General features: G+C 39.5%; 2 protein-coding genes across 6 annotated transcripts in view; both read right to left on the bottom strand.

Annotated features, from left to right (window-relative positions):
- The window catches only part of LOC308075836 (protein phosphatase Slingshot homolog 3), a 39,586-nt gene extending 29,675 nt beyond the window's left edge, over positions 1 to 9,911 (bottom strand). The window contains exons 1-6 of the mRNA XM_080415812.1: positions 9,757 to 9,911; positions 7,895 to 8,070; positions 7,037 to 7,074; positions 4,476 to 4,665; positions 1,968 to 2,083; positions 1,064 to 1,132 (exon numbers count right to left, since the gene is read on the bottom strand). Coding sequence (XP_080271938.1) covers positions 1,064 to 1,132; positions 1,968 to 2,083; positions 4,476 to 4,665; positions 7,037 to 7,074; positions 7,895 to 7,942 — 461 coding nt within the window. The 5' untranslated portion in view covers positions 7,943 to 8,070; positions 9,757 to 9,911. The remainder of the gene's footprint in view (positions 1 to 1,063; positions 1,133 to 1,967; positions 2,084 to 4,475; positions 4,666 to 7,036; positions 7,075 to 7,894; positions 8,071 to 9,756) is intronic.
- A 2,186-nt stretch (positions 9,912 to 12,097) lies between these two features.
- The window catches only part of LOC308076244 (uncharacterized protein), a 124,760-nt gene continuing 114,166 nt past the window's right edge, over positions 12,098 to 22,691 (bottom strand). For all 5 annotated transcript variants that reach the window (XM_080416439.1, XM_080416443.1, XM_080416440.1 and 2 more), the window contains 6 exons: positions 16,785 to 17,303; positions 16,184 to 16,353; positions 15,885 to 16,105; positions 15,277 to 15,424; positions 15,085 to 15,191; positions 12,098 to 14,434 (listed from right to left, as the gene is read on the bottom strand). In XM_080416439.1, the coding sequence (XP_080272565.1) occupies positions 14,278 to 14,434; positions 15,085 to 15,191; positions 15,277 to 15,424; positions 15,885 to 16,105; positions 16,184 to 16,353; positions 16,785 to 17,303 (1,322 nt within the window). In that variant the 3' untranslated portion in view covers positions 12,098 to 14,277. The remainder of the gene's footprint in view (positions 14,435 to 15,084; positions 15,192 to 15,276; positions 15,425 to 15,884; positions 16,106 to 16,183; positions 16,354 to 16,784; positions 17,304 to 22,691) is intronic.

Genomic DNA, 22,691 nt, shown 5'->3' with positions numbered 1-22,691 from the left:
CGCTGCGCGCGGAAGATACTTTTCTTTTCATTGGGATTAAGGAACACGGAAGCACGGCCAGAAGAGGACCGTCACGGGACTATTTATTATTTAATTAAGTAGCGTTTGTGCCGTAGCGGACTTCTGAATACTGTGTGTGCGTGTTTGTTTATTGTTTATATTTGAACTGTGATCCATGGGGTTACAAAGGACAGTGGGGTTTGTTTGGGTTGGGGAAGAGTAAGTGAAATAATTGTTGATTGTTGATTTGTCTGTTTATTTCTTTTGTTTGTTAGGGACAGAGGTAGGGACAGTAGTTAAAACCAATAGGAGTATTGTTATTATTTACCTTTGATTCGAGGATTATTATTTTTGTGGCTTGGAGTAAATAAAGTACTCAAGTAAAAACCTGCCGATCCTGTTGTAATTTCCTTTAGTTAATAATTTCCCCTTAAGAGTAAAAGGGCGATTGTTACAAGAATACTCTGAAGATTCTTGCAGGGGCCCTCATACAAGGTCATTATGATTATGCATGCACTTCATGGTATCAAAACACCTCCAAGGCCTTAAAAACAAGGCTCCAAACATCCCAAAACAAACTTGTAAGGCAACTTCTTGGCCTCAATTACAAAACCCATCTAACCCCTGCTCATTTTGCTAGGATTGGATGGCTTAGGGTTTAGGACAGAGTACAGCAACTTGCTATGAGGCTGGTCTTCAAGATACACCACAACATTGGGATCCCCCTGTATTTGTCTAAATACTTCCTAAACGTTAATGAAGTCCACGATCATAACACCAGAGGCAGCTCCACAAATCATGTTCAACCCAGATTTGGCTCAACAAAGGGAATGAACTCGTTCTCATGCTATTCATCAAAAATGTGGAATGCCCTACCAAAAGGAGTAAAGGAGTGTAAAACCCTACTCACTTTCAAAACTGCCCTAAAGATACACCTTCAGGAGGCTGCAATTCGAAAAAGGCCCCTGTCTAAGTCTTAACCTACCCCCCCCCCCTACCCCCCATCTCATATGAACCCATGAAGACATCAAAGGTATCATCACAGTGTAAACATGGATCTTACCCGTCTCCATCCAGATAGACCTGTGTGTCGCTCCATACCGGCACAACCAGACCGATGGTGCATTCATCACTGTAGATACAACACATGTATTGATTAGAGATCAATACACTGATCACTGTAGACACAACACATCTGATCAGAGATCACACACACACACACACACACACACACACACACACACACACACACACACACACACACACACACACACACACACACACACACACACACACACACACACACACACACACACACACAAAGCAGAGCCACACTGTAAAATAAATAATTGTTCTATTAGATGACCTTATTGACCTGACCTTCGTGCCCTCAAACAAGTGACAAACACAAGCTCATCTTTCTCCTGTTCATTTACAAAGGTCTGTCTGTCTGTCTGTCTGTCTGTCTGTCTGTCTGTCTGATGAACCAAGTTGAATGGTGAGAATAAGCTTATTGAACAAAGTGTATTTATTTTGAATATTGTGAATAAAAGGAGTTGAGTTCCATGTGTGACAACCTGTAATGTGATCACATGAAGGTTCACAATACATTAGGACTGACCAGTGACACTATTGGTCGGCTGGTTGGCTTAGCAAAGGACTAGCCAATGGCAGAGCAGTCATCCTTCCAGGCTATGGGGATTAAGGCAGCCTGCTGAGTTTATTAATAATAATCTGTCAATAAACCTGATTCCTAGATAATAGAGATGTGTTGTGAGCTTGTAGATCTGCTATGTGTTGTAGCCTACTGCACGCACACACGCGCACACACACACACACACACACACACACACACACACACACACACACACACACACACACACACACACACACACACACACACACACACACACACACACACACACACACACACACACACACACACACACACACACACACACACACACCTATCAGAGTGAGGGAAGTCCATTCCTAACAGAATAGTCTCCAGTTTGTTGCTCAGCGTTGACACAACGATCAGATATCTGACTCTGACCGGGTTGACCGACTCCAGCTGCACCGCCTGCAGGGGGCAGTAGAGACACACAACACATCAACATACATCTGGAAAATACAGATCTCTGTTGGAACCATGTCCAAAATATTAACTTTTAAAGTTTTTAAAACAACACAATAATGTCTCATCAAAAGTGGTGACTTTATACATTGTCAGATACTTGAATCACTTTACCAAATACATTATATTATATTAAATACATTATATTATCATCACTTTACCAAATACATTATATTATATTAAATACATTATATTGTATTAAATACATTATATTAAATTAAATACATTATATTATCATCACTTTACCAAATACATTATATTGTATTAAATACATTATATTATATTAAATATATTATATTATATTAAATACATTATATTATCATCACTTTACCCACATACAGCTCAAGTGGAGTTAGGAGGTTTTTGTGGAGACCTGGTCATTCTAAATGAAGAAAAACAACTATCTCCACAAGGTGGAGTTAGGAGGTTTGACGGACAGTTTGAGGATCCAATGGAGTTAGGAGGTTTAGTCAGAAGAGCTTTTTCATATTTTTCGTTTGTTCAATATTTATAAACCCACACACAGACGTAAAGGGTGTTCAATAGAACTGATTTATAAACCCACACACAGACATAAAGGGTGTTCAATATACTGATTTATTAAAACTATAAAAGTTATGCAGACATGATCAAGCCACCCTTGCAAATGCATTCTGGTTTTGTCCAAAGTTATTCACATTCTGGCAATTAATATTTAAAACCTTCTCAGAAGTGTTAGAATAGAACCTTCTGCTTCTATTGCAGTGTTTGGAGTTGTTCCACAAGAAAGAGATGATGTACAACTTAGTCACCAAGAAAGGAATATGATAGCCTTTGCATCCCTTTTGGCTAGGCGTCTGATACTGCTTAAATGGAAAGAAAAACTCCCACCAACATTCAAATCATGGAGAAAATGTGCTACTCCACAAGGGGGTGTGCTCTGAAATGTTACACCATCTGGCAACCTTTGTTAACATATATAGAGAGACTGAAAGCTGCTGACATTAATGACCCATAAATTGACCCCACTGAATTTGTTTTTGTATTATATATTTTTTTGTGTATTTTTTTAGTTCATTTTAACACATTGAATGCCAAAAACGGTCCGGACCGTTTTTGAGGGTCCAAACGAGAAGTGCCGAAAACGGTCCGGACCGTTTTTGACCCAATTCTATTTTTATACATGTGGGCCACGTGGGGCGCTAAAACGAAACTTTGACATCACCCAAGCAGTTTCTGAGAAGAAGAGGCTGGATGTGGCTCCATGTCAAAAATCCTTCCGGTCGGCGTTTTCAATGTTATCTCCTTGATTAAAAGCTTAATATCTCCATTTCTTTTTAATGTGGTGGAAACGAGCCGTTTTCGATCGGCGATCACGCTGCAATGGAGGGTCGCGTTGGAAATATTATTGTTCCAGGCGTTAGTCGGGACCCTCCGCCGTCTCGCACGCACGCTTTGTTTACATGCATTTCCGCGTCGGGGCTTCTCACAGCACGAAATGTATAACGCAAGTGGATGGAAGAAATGCTGGCACTCAACGTATAATATTTTAATAAACCTCTGGCACCCAATGTGTTAAATCTTTCTTTAACACATTGATTGTTAACTCGTTTTTAAAATCCATCACTTGATTGCCAAGATTGAGTTAACTCGTTTTTAAGAAAAAAAAAAAGAAAAAAAATTAATTTGACCCAAAGACCAAGGAGATATGATTAGTCGAAGATCTAGACTCCTATCCACTTCCTTGTTAACTTAAAACTTCATTTTTGTATCTCAGCTCCTGAGTACTTTTTTTTTTCAATGAAAAATCTCTGGCAATAAAATGCAAAAAATCTGAAATAACTCTGGCAATCAATGTGTTAATAATATACATATTCTACTGTGTATACTTTATTTATTTATGTTTGACTTGTTTTAATTTTTCATTGCAATTGTGTCTTATTTGTTTGTATTGTCCTTTGTTTTAATGGTACAATAAGATACCAGGGGTGAGGGGTAACATACATTCACTGTTTTTGTTATTGACCTGTATGTGAAAATATAAAATAAAGAAAAAACTATAAAAATAGAGATATCTGGTTTCTGCCCGACAGCCACAATATGGAAAATTGACATAATAATGATTATTGTGACAATAATATCTTATTGTGTCAATATGTATGTTTATGTTTGTTCCAAAATTGCTGATCTAAGGTTAAACGTCAAAACGTCCCTAATTCCCTATTGGTCATCTTAGCAAGTAAAGGATAAACATGATGTGTGTGTGTGTGTGTGTATGTGTGTGTGTGTGTGTGTGTGTGTGTGTGTGTGTGTGTGTGTGTGTGTGTGTGTGTGTGTGTGTGTGTGTGTGTGTGTGTACCAGTTTGATGCTCTCCTGGGGGCGGAGCAGAGACACCATGGCGTGCACATGTCTGTGGCGTGTGTCACAAGCTCCTCCCTCCTGCTTCTGGGGCGCGTCGTGATTGGCCGACGTCGTGTCCTCGTTAGACTCCTCCCTCTCATCGTCTTCCAGCAGAAGGACGGCCCCCTTGACCAGGGCGAAGCTCTCCCTGCACACACACACACACACACACACACACACACACACACACACACACACACACACACACACACGATCAATACCCTGATTACTGTAGACACAACACATGTATTGATTAGTGCCTCTTAAAACAGTTTCCATCACTAAATTACCAAACATCTTATTCACACACACACACACACACACACACACACACACACACACACACCCCTTTAAAGCGATGTTGAACTTTGTACAACATCTAAATAAAAGGGACAGTGCGTTATTTAGTAATCCTGGGCGCTACTCTCCCTCTGCCAGCCCAACTGAGCTCTTGTGGAATGCAATACTGAGTATTGCATTCCACAGGGAGGAGGGGGGGGGGCAACAGAAAACAGCCCCATCGCCCCCCAGGTAGAGTACTATGGTCCTACTGACCCCCTGGTGACCTCCAGGAGGTCAGCGAGGTCACCAGACCTGAGGGAGGAGGAGGAGGAGGAGGAGGAGGAGGAGGAGGAGGAGGAGGGGGGGGGGGCGGGGGGTTCAGTGGCTTAGATCAACTCTAAGGTTCTCAACCTTTTCAGGCCGGGACCCCCCAAAAAACATCATATTTGAACCGGGGACCCCCCAAAAAACATCATATTTGAACCGGGGACCCCCCAAAACACATCATATTTGAACCGGGGACCCCCCAAAAAACATCATATTTGAACCGGGGACCCCCCAAAAAACATCATATTTGAACCGGGGACCCCCCAAAAAACATCATATTTGAACCGGGGACCCCCCACCCTGTCAAGCAGGTTGTAATTGTAGGAGTTGAGGGCCTGAGGCATTACATTTAGTTTGACTCTTTGGTTCCACAGATAAATATTGTGAAAATAGCAGATCTACAAGGTATTAAAAAGGTCTTAAAAGTCCTTAAATGGTCACTTTACGTGTACACAGGGTATCTGTATTAGGGCTTTCACGACTAGAGATTTTTACAGGTCGACTCATTTGACCCAGTGGTAGTCGACTAGTCGAAATTTACATTAAAACAAAAGTTTTTTATTTATTTATTTTTTTAGGGGGGGCATTGTTTTAATGCCATCCTACTACTATATTACTATTATTATTATCCTCCTGCCCTTATTTTTATGGCGTTTTAAGGGAAGCGCTTCTGGCACAGCAGCACAGCACCACAGCAGCGTCTCCAAGGATCCCCATTGCCCAATGATAGGCTTTTATTGGGCATACTTTCGACCCCCTTTTGATAAAAAATAAAGTCAGGAGGATAATAATAATAGTAAGACGGGCCATTACTATGGCATTAAAACATTTTTTTTTTTCTTCAACTATTCGACTAGTACCAACAAGGTCGACTAGTGGTTATAGTCGACTAGTTGGTGAAAGCCCTAATCTGTAAGTATGTTGGTTTGTTTACTGTTGAGTGAGACAACTATGTTGACCCAGTATCTTGTAGTTGGAGAGAACAGAGAAGTATTCTGAAGTGGATTCTTTAACTACTGTTCACCCTACAGACAGGCTGGAACGTGTTGTCTGCCCCTCCCCCAACACACACACACACACACACACACACACACACACACACACACACACACACACACACACACACACACACACACACACACACACACACACACACACACACACACACACACACACACACACACACACACACACACACACACACACACACACACACACACACACACACACACACACACACACACTCACACACACTCCTTGTTCATTATGGGTTAGGAACCTGTTTTTATTTAAAGTCATTACTGGAATTATTCCTGCTTATATGTGTTCTAAGGGTCCATTTGGTTCCATGTGTACACTCTCAGAGTTACAGACCTGTAAGGGTCCGTTTAGAACCCCTAAAGGCCCCTTTTCCACCTGGATTGAATCGGTTACGTTCTTTTTTCCGCCTAATTTTGAACCAGTTCAGAGTGTTTCCACTGAAAATTAATTGGTTGGAAGATGTGATATAAACAATGATATAAACATATAAATGATATAAACAATGATATAAACATATAAATGATATAAACAATGATATAAACATATAAATGATATAAACAATGATATGGTTCAGTGAAAGCACCAAGGTTCCAAGAATCTAGAACAGGACCAGTTCTAGAACCAAAGGGTCCTCAGACAGAGAACCACAGAATGGAACCAGTTCTAGAACCAAAGGGTCCTCAGACAGAGAACCACAGAATGGAACCAGTACTGTCGGTTCCTCCATCACACAGGAAGTGGCAGCAACACATTAATGATCATCCACAATAATCAATAATCATCATCATGGTCACTTATACAAGCTTAACGTTCAACCTCACTTTAGTGGTTCTGATGAGAAGCATTTAGAAACAACATGGATGATTTACCTTTTCTGAAGTCTTCCTCTGCTTCGTATGTTCTCATCCTGAAACACAAAAGAGGCTCATCAGCATAATGTAACAAACTAACAATCCCAAACACTTTTAAAAGGAGCACTTCACCCATTTTAAACCTTATTATCTTCATATAATTGCTCCTCATTATAAGATGTCATAAACTCTGTGTCTCAGAGGAGGGCTGTGGACACTTCAGAATCCTACATCGATAATATAAACTACAGCCTTTCTATTCCTGAAAGTTAGCATGCTGAAATAGAAGCCATTGTTCTTGCATTAATAAATGACCAAACCTGCCTACCGATGATGTCACTGGTAGGCTAGGTGGGTTTCCTCAGTAGACAGAGTCTTATAATGAGTATTAGAGTTACTTCTCCTACATCATGTAATAAGTCACACACAAACTTCCTGTCTGTCTGTGTTCATTAAATACACTGTAGCTGTCTGTCTGTCTGTCTGTCTGTCTGTCTGTCTGTCTGTCTGTGTTCATTAAATACACTGTAGCTGTTTGTGTCGATGTGAAACTGAAGAGACAGAGAGAGAGAGAGAGAGAGGACTAAATGCTGCATTTATACAGTGCCTCTCTGCAAAGAGCCACACACACACACACACACACACACACACACACACACACACACACACACACACACACACACACACACACACACACACACACACACACACACACACACACACACACACACACACACACACACACACACACACACACACGTAGGAGTGTGTAATTTGAAAGCAGAGTAACACGTGGTGTTGGTGTGTGTGTGTGTGTGTGTGTGTGTGTGTGTGTGTGTGTGTGTGTGTGTGTGTGTGTGTGTGTGTGTGTCTCACAGGAGCGCTGGCTATAGAAGGAGCTCGGCGGAGAGTCAACAGAGCCATGGACCTCCTGCTGCTGTTGGATGAGGGTTGGATGGGGGTTGGATGAGGGTTGGCAGCGTTGCAGAGTCTCCTGGCAGCAGATCAGATGAGTGGGCGTGTCAGATCAGAGACCTCAGGTTATTATTATTCTGAAATGAGAGAACAGAGGATACTAGACTCATAGAAATGATTATACATTCATATCATAGAAATGTTGATACATTCATATCATAGAAATGATTATACATTCATATCATAGAAATGATTATACATTCATATCATAGAAATGATTATACATTCATATCATAGAAATGATTATACATTCTGTATATACAATGATTTGGAGAACAGAGCTACTATAATAAATATAATAGGATATAAATGCATAGAGGAAGAGAGAGAGAGGTCATCTGAACCCATTTAGACCTGAGGCACATTTTAAAAATACCTTATACTATAAATCCTAACCTAACTTTACAGAAAATCTTACATTTTGTATTAAAAAAATCAAATAGAATTCATGTTTCTATAAACATAGCAACATCTAAAATGACAGATAATTTCCCGTTTTAAAGCTATAACAACATATAGTCTTCCAGGTCTTAATGTTAAATTGGCAAATGTTTCCTATAAATATAAAAAGAATGTGTAAAGTACACATGATGACAACAAACACACTACATCATTATCAGACCTAGATTTATCCTTCACCTTGTGGTTTATCTCCATAATGACTGAAATACAGGTTTTATAGTGATTTGTAGAAATAATATGAGGCTTAATGTCAAACGTTCAAGTGTGTTTAAATCATGTATATCTATATTCTATGTTTTGCATAGTAGTGTCTATCTGTCAATGTGTCTGTCATTAAATGTTAAGATGAATTGAGTACAAAGGACCACAATGGAAACAAGCAATAGTGCTTTCTTGTGTTTATAATCCTAGCTGACCTTGTATTGAACTGTACTTTATGTGATTTTATTCTCCAAACTGTTCATAATGTATTCAATCAATCAATCAATCAATCAAATCAACACACACATCTAAACCATGTGCTTCTCAAAGTGTGGTCCGTGGTCCTTGAGGGGGTCCCAGGGGGTCCCCATGAAGATAAAGGAGTTCATTCAGATGCAACATGTTGTGAGCTTATAGAATGACAACACATTGTAATGAAAATATAATGAACACAACATCATCTAATCAGCTTGCAACAACCAGTGGTGTGAAGTAACTAAGTACATTTACTCAAGTACTGTCCTTAACCACTGCAGTAAAATACAAGAGAACTATTTTCTTTAATAGCAGGAAAAAAATTGCATAAATAGCAGATCTACAAGCTTGTAGATCTGCTATTTATGCTATTTTCAAATGTGTACATTTATTAAATATGTCAATATATATGTCTTTGTATATTTGAGTTATTTGTCATAATATCTGCCCTGTGCAATGTTTTATTAAAGAACCTTAAAAGGCAAACAGAAATAGATTTAGTATTCATAATGTTCCAATAATGTTCAATGCAGACAATTAAATGGCTAAAATCGCAATTATTTGAGAGACGATTAATCGTCATCTAGTGATGGTGAGCAGAGCCAGACCTATAGTTCTGTTCTGTTATTATCATGTATCAGTGTAATGTAGTTATATTATTATTATGTATCAGTATGTATCAGTGTGTAATGTAGTGATGGCTGGTACATTATTCATTTCCTGATCCATAATAACAACAGAACTATAGGGCTGGTCGCTGCATACACGAATTTACCAGCCCTAGTAGTTGTGTTGTTATTATGGATCAGGAAATGAAACACAAACATCGCTACATTGTATCTCACCTCCTTCTTTCTCCTCTTTCTCCTCTTTCTCCTCCTTTTCCTCCTCAGAGCTTCAGGTGAAACTTAAACACGTGTCTATAAAGCATGTTTTAAAGCTCTAATATGTAATATTATATTTAATGTGTTAAAGAGCTTCTTCTCAAACAGAAGGAGTTTTACTACTAACTAAATGTAGGAGGAGACGCTCCTCTCTGCACATGCGCAGAGTGTCGTGTTTGACGCTGCATCCAGGTCTTACAGTTCCTATTGGCTCTTCGGTGCTCACATCCGGTTCTAAAGCCCGCCCTCTGTATCCGGTAGTTTCTACGCGCACACGTAGAACGCACATAGACCGTTTCCGTATCCGCTTTGGACCGGATATGTAAACTACAGATGAAATCGATGCCACGTTCGCTAAAAAAAACGTTGCAGAAAGGAGAGGATCAGACCAGTGACGTCACGGTCTCCTCCTATGCTCGTCGTCCTCTGCAGAGCAAAGTGAACATGTCCTTATAAGGAACACAGGAGTTCCTTAAAGGAAACGTCTGTAAATATTAACATTTATTTATTTCCGTCAGTTAATTATTGTCACATTGATTAGTTTTATATTCTGAGGGACAAAGATGAGAGAAAACACTGTAGCCTATTTATCTATCAGTTTTATATCTACGTTATATAGATCTGTTGAAGAGGTGTGGAAGAACTAAGTACAATAACCTAATTTAATGCACAAAAATGTATCTCAATCAACATCAATCAAATGCATTACACATGAAATGTAATTCCTTTGAACTGTATATAATATAATATTTACTTTTAGCAGCTTTCAATGAATATGCAAGTGAATTAACATCAATAATTAACCATATGAAAAAAGAACATATAATATTATATTATATAATGTATGAATGAATTGTTAAAGTTAAACAGAGATACAAAGTTAATATGATATAATGTCTGCCTTTTGGTTTGTGCTTTTATAGCCTACAACATTGGTTCTCAAAGTGGGGTCCGGGGACCCCCAGGGGTCCTTGAGGGAGTTCCAGGGGGTCCCCAGCTAAATGATAGATTAGGCGCCAAATGGACCCTTATGGGTCTGTAACTCTGAGAGTGTACAAATGGAACCAAATGGATTGACATAGATTTTACAATATAAACTGGGGTCCAAGTGATAGAAATGCCATTAAATGGGGGTCTGTAGCCCTAATGCATGTCAAACTGGGGGTCCTTGAAATTAAAATGGTTGAGAATCACTGCTAGAGCCATAAAAAACCTTATGGGGGTCCCTGGCATATCTTTTGAAATGGGGGTCCGCGGGCTAATAAGTGTCAATTTGGGGGTCCTTGACATGAAAAAGTTTGAGAACCACTTATGTAGGCCTTTAATATAACATGGATGGATGTTTAATATAACATGGATGGATGTTTAATATAACATGGATGGATGTTTAATATAACATGGATGGCCCCGAGTATTGAATGTTTGTCAGAAAGAAAATCAATTGAGAAACAAAATTCAATTAAATAAATGTGAGAAATGTGAATAGACTAAATGACAAAGAGGCCTATAATTATCATTTACATATAAATGACAACACAGACACACACAGTGCCTGCCATTGATGAAATGATGAAATGTTTAAATAGTGCCCCCTGTGACATAATTAGGTATGACACTGTAAACAATGGGATCTGTAGATTAATGTACAAAACATATTCACAACTAGATACAATAATTAAACATTTAGCCATAATACCATATAGTAGACATTCATAACCATGTCCTCATCTCAGTTCATAATAAAACTCACTGATGTGATCTACATTCCAGATGTCCTTCTGATGGATTCTGATGGATTCAGCCATTTCTAATCATCTCAACAAACTGCAATGATATATTGATCAACACTGTAACAAAATGAACAGCAACATAACAGTAACATTGATTATGAATAACTAACAGCCGCGATGTTCAAATATTAAAGCAGCACTATGTAACTTTCCTCTTCTACCCCGCAATTGAACCCTTTTTCCTGCTGTGCTAAAATTGTTACCATTGAGCTAATAAGAGCCTGCCTGCTTGCTCAGGGGAGAAGTGAAATCTAGTCGCAACCTAGATCCTGTGTCTAGGTGAGGAATGACCTTTGACCTCGATCTAAATGTCTCAATAGAAGAGCAGGGAGACAAAATACAACCACCCCAATATATAAGTTATATTGTATTAACATGCTCTACCATACAGACAAAATAATCTTATTCATTAAACAAAAGTTACATAGTGATGCTTTAACAGTGCTAAATTGAATGGCAATATGCATGTATAATATGTCTACCTGTGGTATTTAAATGAATGCTAATAAAAATAGGCAAGTTGAGGCACGTTTATTTGTAGAACACATTTCAACAGAAAGGCAATTTGAAGTGCTTTACATAAATCATTAAGCATTGAGACATTACAGAGGTGTAACTTTGTTACAACAGGCCACAGTGCTCTTTTATTGAGACATCCTGTGGTCTGAAGGTCAAAGTTCACTGCCAGCTCAGTCAAAAATATAAAAACAACTTGGTTGGAGTCCCTAAGGGCTCTACTAGGACCCTGATGTTTTCACTCTGCACTACAACATGGAGTACTGTTTCACAGATGGGGGTCCGCGGCTAAATACATATCAATTTGGGGGTCCTTGACATGAAAAGGTTTGAGAACGACTGATGTATAAAACATTACTTTTTTTTTAATCAAGTTTTTATTTTACTTTTTGTTCACATAGCTGGAGGATTGAACAAGCATGTCCTGCACAGTACTACTGTGCAGCTAATTCCTGTTGTACATTTGAACTGCCCAACAAGGGGTTCTTATTTGTCCCTCCAGTTAAGAATTTCCCCTACTCCCCACCCCCACCCTACATGGCCCACAGGTTGAACAAGCATAGACAGGGCAAATACAATAGTATATAAAATAAATGTGGCAAACCCCAAAGCAAATACAGGTACAAAACCGTTGAAAAATGAAAAAGAAAAGGAAAGAGATAATAATAATCAGTAAGTATGTATGTATGTATGATGTTAATAGCATGATTTAAGTTTCTCCAGTGCTGTGGCTAAGATATCAAGCATGTTTTCTTTTGCCCCATTGGTTCGAGCTATAGAGAGTTCCAAGGAGATCATGTCCATTAGTGCGAGGATCCATTGTGAAGCTTCTATTTTATGGGGAGGTTTCCATCTTAGGACCAGCAGCTTTTTTGCAGCTGTCAGCCCCAAGAGTAAGAGTCTTCTTTGTGGCATTGTCAACCCGATCGCTGAATCATCATTCAACATTCAAATATTAGGCAAGAGGGGGATGAGAATTCCCATTACCTCAGATAGTACTTGTGAAACTCTGAACCAAAAACAATTCACATCTGGACACTCCCACATCATGTGCATATATGTTCCCAGTTTGTTGTTGTTACATAATATGCAAATGTGTGTTGTACAGAGCCGGAGTTGAAAAAGTTTCCTTGGAGTCAAATAAAATCTATGGATACATTTTAAATTCAACATTTGATAGTTATAATTTCGAGATGAGAGAGTAAACCATTACATGGTTTATGCCCGCTGTCACTCCCTTCATGGTCCAAAAACGAGGCAGTAGTTTTCTGGTACTGGTGGTTTTATTCAAGCACTTGTCTCTCAAATATACCATCGTAAAACTGATAGAAACCCAAACAATAAAGAACGATCAGAACATAACATATAACTTATATAAAACATAAAGAAAATACACTTGAGAAATTACTTTACCTCGCTGGCTGCATAATGTCACAAAGGGAATAGGATCCCAATAGGCTGCCCCAACGCTCCTGATTTCGTGTATAGAGGGGCGGGTGTATAGAGCCGGTGAGAGATTGCGCCTGATCCCATTGGTTCACCGATCTGTCCGTCAACCCCCGCCCCGTTAACACAACATTACGAACGACGCCCACTGCACTCTGGTTGGTTGGAAAATGAAACACTTCCTCATACCGAGTACACCGACGCGCTGGGCCAGGCTTTTATTTTTTAGCAAAACTAAACAATAAAAGCCTGGAGATCGAGGCTACAAAGGGAATGAAAGTCCAGGAGGCCCAAAGATACAAAGAAATAATAAACAAACAAAACTTAAGTCAGCACCATGCTGCTTACAAACATTTCTGTCTGCTCCCATGGGAGCGCATCACACTCTGAGGGCTGCTAGTGAGTGCTCTTCCGGTACGCACCATATAAGGAAGCGGCCGGAAGCTGTCAGACCAGCACTTCCGGACTGCTCGTCAGAATAAAAGACATCTTGGTGAAAACAAAATAATTACAAAAACAATAAGCTATAGCTGCAGTTACACCCGCCTTCCATAGGCGAATGTATAAAAATGAAGCCTGACACCGGCATCGGCACAAAGGCCGCCACCAGATTGTGAGGTTCAGCATAGACGCACAAAGTTCGTATAAAACACACTTTCAGTTCAGGGAAGCATTAACCGGAACAATCTACCCGCTGATATAAGAGATAAGAGACAACTTGTAGGTCCAACTAAAAAAATGGAAAAGAAGTGTGGACGTCGGCCTCCCTAAACATCTTCTTCAGGGTGAGTCGTGTGTTCCAGCCTTGGTCTTGGGCAAACAGGTAGACACAGTCAAACAGACCAGGAAACATCCCCATCAGGTCAATGTCAGCAGCAGCCTCAGCACTGTAAACACACAAAGCAGTGATCACTGAACACTAAATGTTATGATGAACACACTGACATCTACTGTATCTAACTGCTGCTTTATAAAGTACTGAACACACTGACATCTATCTAACTGCTGCTTTATAAAGTACTGAACACACTGACATCTATCTAACGGCTGCTATCTAATTCTATGTATTTATCTATCAAGTATACAGTATGTATTTATCTAAGTACTAAGTACTCACACTCACATCTATCACAGGCTGAAATGTGGTCTAACTGCTACTTTATAAAGTAGTAAAACACATCACATTATTTAATTCAGCTTCTTGGCTCATAATTGAGACAAAGAGGAAAACATATTTACAAATTAATGAAACTAAATGTATGTATTTGTTTTTGTGCTGTGGCTGTGAGAAGCACGTTATCAGTTCCATGAGGGGGGGGGGGGGCAGCCTACTGATCATTACCACCAAGTTTTATGAAAATAAAAATGAAACCAATATGTTCTTTGATTGTACCAAACATCCTACCAAACATCCTACCCCACACTTAGGACAGGACTACACACCCAGGTAAGTGAACAAATATATAATTGTACTTATAAACCCTAACCCTATAAATCAATGGGAGCAACTACACTGTTGTAATCAAATTCAACTTACTAGTGTGCATGGAGATTGTGTATGAAGCGCAGCAATCCAAATCCATTCTCAGAGTATCCTCTCATCCCCCTCCCTTTCTCCATCTCCTGGAACACCCTGTGTGGCAACTTGAAAAACACACAACTTCAATATTACATGGACTAGCCTATTGGACATAGACAACATGTTAACCTCAAAAGATGCTTTAGTTACCTTGTCTTTCATTTTGTCTTTCCATCCATCAAACAGTCCCTTCTCAGCATACTGGTCCAATACTGCCATGAGGTTCTGGAGGTCTGGGTTTCTGTAGGACTTCTCTACTTCCTCTTCATTTCCAACCAGTTTCAGGAACTCTACTCTCCTGGAAGATTTTACAAAACAAAAACAATGTAGTAAAACCATCATAAAACATGTTGGTAGAAAAGTTACTGTTGGATCAAACTGTTAACTACTTTCAACCTGGCATCCTTATTTGGGCATTTCATTATATGTAAAAAAATTTTTTTAATAAATTAAAGTACAAATAAAATGCGACAGATTTGAATTCATAGAATATGTGTGCGTGTGTGTGTGTGTGTGTGTGTGTGTGTGTGTGTATGCGTGCACGCGTGCCCCCCCCCCCCCCCCGTCAAAAAAGAGATGATGTCTCGGAGGTACAGAGACTAAGTGGGACGATGATTTACGATTCTGTCCCTATCGGTACATAAAGTAATTGAAAGATGAAGGTCTCTTCATGCATTAGAAGGACACTATCAGTCACCGGAAGCAGGGAAAAAGTAACATTTATATGTCAATGGAAATTATTTGACTGTTTCTCATACTTTTCATTTGTCCAGAAGAAGGGATGAGCCATGCATTCCTTCACTGTAGGTCTTATCTTTGGGTCTTCATTGATCATCCTCTCAATGAGATCCTTAGCGACCACATCCTGAACATGATCCATGTTGTACCTTCCATCCAGAATGTTCCATTCAACTGTAATACCTCTGCCAAATGGATGATGTCCATCAGACAGGATGTAATAGATCAACATCCCAGCCACCTTAAGAATGAACATGACAATTAGTATGAATATTTATAAGTCATTAAATTGGTCTCACACAGAATAAAAAACACCAACCTGGATATCAGTGCTTCTTTTATATGGGATAACACCATGACCATCTGCACCGATAGTCTCCTTTGCCATCCAGCATTTTGTTCCTGCCCGGCTTGTGTAATGGGTTGTTTGTCCTCTACCTAATCGTCGGCTTATTCCAAAATCTGCCAATCTGGCTCTGCCTTGAATATCTGCAGGGTAAATGTAATAGATCAATATAATAAAGTGTTTTAGATTGAATAAAATAAATTCAGCTGTTATGTTATAATACATTGTTACTGTCTGGCTGAAAGCTTGTATCTCCATATTTAAACTTGTTTTTATTTTGATAAATAATACTACGTTGTTGTAGAAGTGTGTCACACACAAGTGTGAATGGAAGTGACAATGAAAGTGGTTAAGTGTGTGTGCGTGTGCGTGTGCGTGTGTGTGTGCGTTATAAACATTGAACAAATGAAGAGTATTAACAAGATCTTGTGACTAAATAATAACTACATTGGATCCAAAACCGATTTTCACATTAATTAAAAGTAATGATCACTGTCAGTTTCCACCTGACAGTGATGATATGTTGTTCATATTTCTATTGATTTGCTTGTTTTATGTTTATGTTGTATCTTACCAATCAAGACATTCTGGGGCGTGATATCCCTGTGGAGAATAGGAGGATTCTGACCATGAAGAACTCTTAAGCTCTGGAGAACCTGACCTGCAAGCCGTTTCCTCTCCACTACAGAAAGGTTGGGTTCAGTGATGTGTTCTTCCAGTGTGTATTCACATAACTGAAGAGCAATGTAACCAAAGTTCTCATCCTCTACAAAGTCAACATATCGTACAATAGAAGGATCATCAAGCTCTGGAAGACGTAAAAAGTATTTCTCATTCTTCAGCACCTCATAGTTGATTTTAGACATTCTCTTCACTGCCACTTCAGTGCCGTCATCTCTTAACCCCAAGAACACCTCAGTTCCATCACTTCCCCTTGCGATGCGGAATTCAACACCTTTCCCAAACACAAGACTCCCAACTCTGGTAACTTTATAGTCATCAATGTTTGTAAGCTTCTCTAACTGTTGCCTCCATCTGTGACTGACTACGTTCCATCTTCGTGTTATTCTATCTCTCGGTGCCTCTTGGTCTCCTGGTGATGTCACACACACACACACACACACACACACACACACACACACACACACACACACACACACACACACACACACACACACACACACACACACACACACACACACACACACACACACACACACACACACAGTATGTGTAATCATTCCATAGATACTCATTTAGGACATAAAGACATGGTGGTATCAAGGTATTAGTCATGTTCAGCTGCTTCCTGTGATGTCACACTGCCTGTCAAGTCTCCTTTAACCCATTAAAACCAGGAAAGCTGGTAATCTGTGTCAGTAGATTATAGATTATATAGCACATTGGTTCTCAAAGTAGGGTCCGGGGACCCCAGAGGGGTCCTTGGGAGGGAGGGGGTGGTTAATATAGCATTACTATCATTGTAACCATGTCATCCATTATTTTATACTTTGGCTATACAAAAACAGCAGATCTACAAGCTCGTAGCACGCTTTGAGCCGCACTATGAGCTTGTAGATCTGCTATTTTTGAAAAATCTTGAAAATGTGTGCAAATCTTTGAATATACAGTATACATTTTCTTAAAGCGAAAATGTTTTAACTCAAATCTTTGATTCTGGGGGTCCCTGGAACAACATATTCTCAGATGGGGGTCCACGGCCAAATATATATCATGTTGGGGGTCCTTGACATGAAAAGGTCTTGAGCACCACCGATATAGAAACATAGATTTTACAGAAAACTGTTAGGAGACATTTTTTAAATCGGACTCGGGTCTTAATGGGTTAAAAGGTTGAAATCAGAAACATGAATAACCACCTAGACTAACCTATTTATGGATTCATAAATGATCAGCTGTTTATTCCTTTGAAGTGTCATGAGAGAGAGAAACACTGAGGAAGACCAGCTCAAAAGAAACATTATATACTTATATTAATATTTAAGTGTGGATGTTTCTTTACTTGTCTCACATGTGTGGTAATACTGTAGCACAGTGGTAACCAACCTTTTCAAGCCCAAGAGCACATTTTATTTCCAATTGTAAGCCATGATCTACTACTAAAATATGTTTTAAAAAAACACTTGCACGATTGCAATTTCTGACAGGCTCAATGCATGTGCATACATCCACACAAAGACTAGTAGTTTAAATAAGAATAAAGATAATAGTTATATAATCAATGCCTAAAATATTAAGAAAAACAAATTAGAAATATAAATATTAGGACAAAAATACAAATAAACTTCTTTGTTGAGTTATTTTTAAATAAAACAAAACACAAAGGACATGAAATAAAACAGATTTCTTCTCTTCAATGCACAATATTTAGTTTCTCAGTTCTCAATTTCTCAGAATTTTCACATTTACAGATATTCTGTTCAAATGACAAAAATGCATCCATGACCACATATTTGCACAGATATGGTGACAGATACAATACTCTCAGGATTTGCCCACCTTTAATGAGACTTCTGTGACTGCACATTATCTGCAAGCCTTTTGAAATCTGGTTGATACTTAGTGAATGCCAGTCTGAGGCAGTCATTAAGATGTGAGTCAGTCATATGAGTTCTAAACTTGAATTTTATTATTTTCAAGTAGGCATGCACCTTAAGTGCACAAGACACAATCAAGTCCAGGTTTCTACCTCTGCCCTCCAGTTGGTAGTCATGCAGTTAGTAGTTAAAAAATCTCCATTTCAACACCTGTAGTTAATGCAAACACATCCTGCATTTTAACTGACAGCTGTTCAATGTCAATACTGAGGAAAGGGTTTGATACAAAAGCAGCTACTTAACTCATGCCTTGTACCTCAACAAATCTACGGCCAAATTCTGATTTCAGTCCAATAACCAAGCATCGTCAGACATCAATGATCTGCTCATACTCCTCGTCCCTCGACTTCAGAAAAATGATGATATCTGGCAGTAAATCCAGAAAACGCTGCAACACGTTGCCCCGACTGAGCCACCTAACGTCTGCATGAAGTATCAAACCTCCATAATTATGCAGAGTCAGTGCCAGTGCTCATTTTCAGATTCTTCTTTAAGAAGATTAGTTAACATTCTTTGAAAAGTTATGATTTTTTCCCATTCCAAGTGGCTATGACTGACTTCCAAAGTTTGCAGGCCTTGGGTAGACAACCCGGCCTGGCGGAGATTGGCGGAGATCTGCACTCTGAGGAGGACCATTCTAGTTAAGACAGTCCATCAATTCTACATGGCTCAGCCCTTTAGTAACTCTTGCCTTAATTTTTCATACATCACAGGCAGCACACTTGTGCTCAGTGGTGTAAAGTAACTAAGTACATTTACTCAAGTACTGTAGACTTTTGAGGTATTTTTACTTTACTGGAGTATATCCAATATTCAATATTTTTACTCCACTACGATTATTTACTTACTAGTTACTTTGCAGATATATATTTAAATGTATTATATTATAAATCATACATTAACCACTTTAGCCCTATTTTATAACTATCTGAAAATAGCTGATCTACAAGCTCACAACATGCATCGCAACGCGTTGTGAGCTTGTAGATCTGCTATTTTCAAACATATTTGGTTTGGTACTTTAAGTATATTTTGATGCCAATAATGTTGTACTTTTACTCAAATAACATTTTGAAAACAGGCCTAAAAAGTATTTCTACATTGTGGTATTGCTACTTTTACTTAAGTAAAATATCTGAGTACTTCTTCCACCACTGCTTGTGCTCAAATGCGATCTGCTGCACTGTTTGAAGATTTAAATCCAGCGTTCTCCACCACTGAAGAGGCTTGCATGTCACGAGACTGCGCTCGTTATTTCTTGAGCGCGACCCGAGAGTTGAATTATGTGTGCGCGTAGCCATGGTTCACATGACGCTTGTATGACAGTCATGTTTCAGGGCTAGTGTGCGCGGAATGTACAGGAAAACAACGACGCATGGCTTCCCTTGGACCAGCGTTGCCAGATTGTGTGAGAGAAACAAGCAACCAGCTCTATGAAAAGAAGTCCAAAATAAGCGACTAGGGCAGTTCAGTCCAACTTTATTGTTGAATGTTGTTTTAGAGCAGTGGTTCACAAACATTTTCATGTCAAGGACCCCCAATATATTCAAGCGACTTTACAGAAAAACAAGCCCAAAGTAGCTTATAATAAGCAGACTTGGCAACACAGCCTTGGACGCACTAGTCTAGTCTACACTACACAAATTCTGTGAATTGTCGATGGCTGCCCGTCTGCCACCAGTCGACTTAGAATGCTTTGATGATCTACCTGTAGATCGTAATCGACTGGTTGGTTACCCCTGCTGTAGCAGAACTCAAACGAAATGTTTTTAAATAATATTCCATAATGAGATACGTTTTTATTTTAGTTTTAGTTTAGTTTTGATTAGTTTAATTTATTTTTATTGTAATATGAGGTAGTCAGGGGCGAGATTCAAAAAGCAAAAAAAATAGCTTGTACTGTATATCTGCTATTTTCACTATTTTTTAAAGAATAATATTTGATACTGACAAAGACTAAAACTAATTCTCTATATTTGTGTTTGTTTAGTAAACACACAAGTTTCAGTTAGTTATTGTCTTATGTAAAGCCTTATTTTTGTCAATTCTAGTTCTAGTTATTTAGTTTTTAGTTAACTAACTGGTTCTTTGGAAAGGCCTCTCCATACTTTCAAAACCTGATCCAACCCTACAACCCCTCCTGCTCCCTCAGATCAGCTAACACAGGGAAGCTGTCAGAACCTTCCCTAAAACACCCTGGACAACGCTCCACACGTCCTAGACTCTTCTCTCTTCTCTAAAACACCCTGGACAACGCTCCACACGTCCTAGACTCTTCTCTCTTCTCTAAAACACTCTGGACAACGCTCCACACGTCCTAGACTCTTCTCTCTTCTCTAAAACACCCTGGACAACGCTCCACACGTCCTAGACTCTTCTCTCTTCTCTAAAACACCCTGGACAACTCTCCACACGTCCTAGACTCTTCTCTCTTCTCTAAAACACTCTGGACAACGCTCCACACGTCCTAGACTCTTCTCTCTTCTCTAAAACACTCTGGACAACGCTCCACACGTCCTAGACTCTTCTCTCTTCTCTAAAACACCCTGGACAACGCTCCACACGTCCTAGACTCTTCTCTCTTCTCTAAAACACCCTGGACAACTCTCCACACGTCCTAGACTCTTCTCTCTTCTCTAAAACACCCTGGACAACGCTCCACACGTCCTAGACTCTTCTCTCTTCTCTAAAACACCCTGGACAACGCTCCACACGTCCTAGACTCTTCTCTCTTCTCTAAAACACCCTGGACAACGCTCCACACGTCCTAGACTCTTCTCTCTTCTCTAAAACACTCTGGACAACGCTCCACACGTCCTAGACTCTTCTCTCTTCTCTAAAACACCCTGGACAACTCTCCACACGTCCTAGACTCTTCTCTCTTCTCTAAAACACCCTGGACAACGCTCCACACGTCCTAGACTCTTCTCTCTTCTCTAAAACACTCTGGACAACGCTCCACACGTCATAGACTCTTCTTACATACAGACTCTGTGTGGCATCCAACATACAGGCATCCAACATACATGTGGCATCCAACATACAGAGCGCACTGCTCTGCTGCCAGCGCAGCACAGCAGCACCGGTTTAAAAAAAAGAAAAAAGACGCACCGACATTCCATAGGCTAAATCAATGCATTTTGTGATCGCATCGCACAGAGGCTGCTCTACACACTCACACAGACACAAGCACGCAGAGATTTAGCTATTTTATGGATAGATATATTAGATGTCATTAATTTATTTACCGCAATATTTCACCCGCGGTTTATCCGATATTAATTAATAATTATATTTGATTGACCCGAATCCACCCAAACCGCGGTTAACCGCGGCAACCGCGGCTAAAACCGCGATCCGCGCATCGCTAGCGGACATAATTTCAATGGCCGACAAACCATTTTGGTCGGCTGCACTCGGCTCCATATACAGGTATTCCACCTGATTGGCCAACCTCCGCTGTCAATCACAGACTCAATTCCTGAAACCAAATGTAAATGAGATTTCCGGAAGCAGGGGGTAGGGGGTTTACCAGGCTACTTTCGTTAGTGATTTTTGGCATTTTTTGTAAAATAGGCCCCTCCCACTAACTTTGGAAGCCTATTACGGACGAACGGTATGAACAATCAAAATTCAGCTTCGATAGGTTTATCGCGTGGGTCCATAGATCATGTGTACGGATTTTTGTGAAATTTGGACAAAATATGTGGGAGGAGGAGCTAAAAGTGTGTTTTGAAGAAAATTCAAAATGGTGGAAAATCTATCCAAACGCAAATGGACGAGGCCTATGTAGGGAGTTGTGTCATAACCCATACTGGAGATAAATATTATGTGACTACTTGAAAAGGTAAGAAAATCGTAAA

The sequence above is a fragment of the Gymnoscopelus braueri genome (genome assembly GCF_963280865.1).
Source record: "Gymnoscopelus braueri genome assembly, chromosome: 20".
NCBI lineage: Eukaryota > Metazoa > Chordata > Actinopteri > Myctophiformes > Myctophidae > Gymnoscopelus > Gymnoscopelus braueri.
This window is presented reverse-complemented; position numbering and strand designations above follow the sequence as displayed.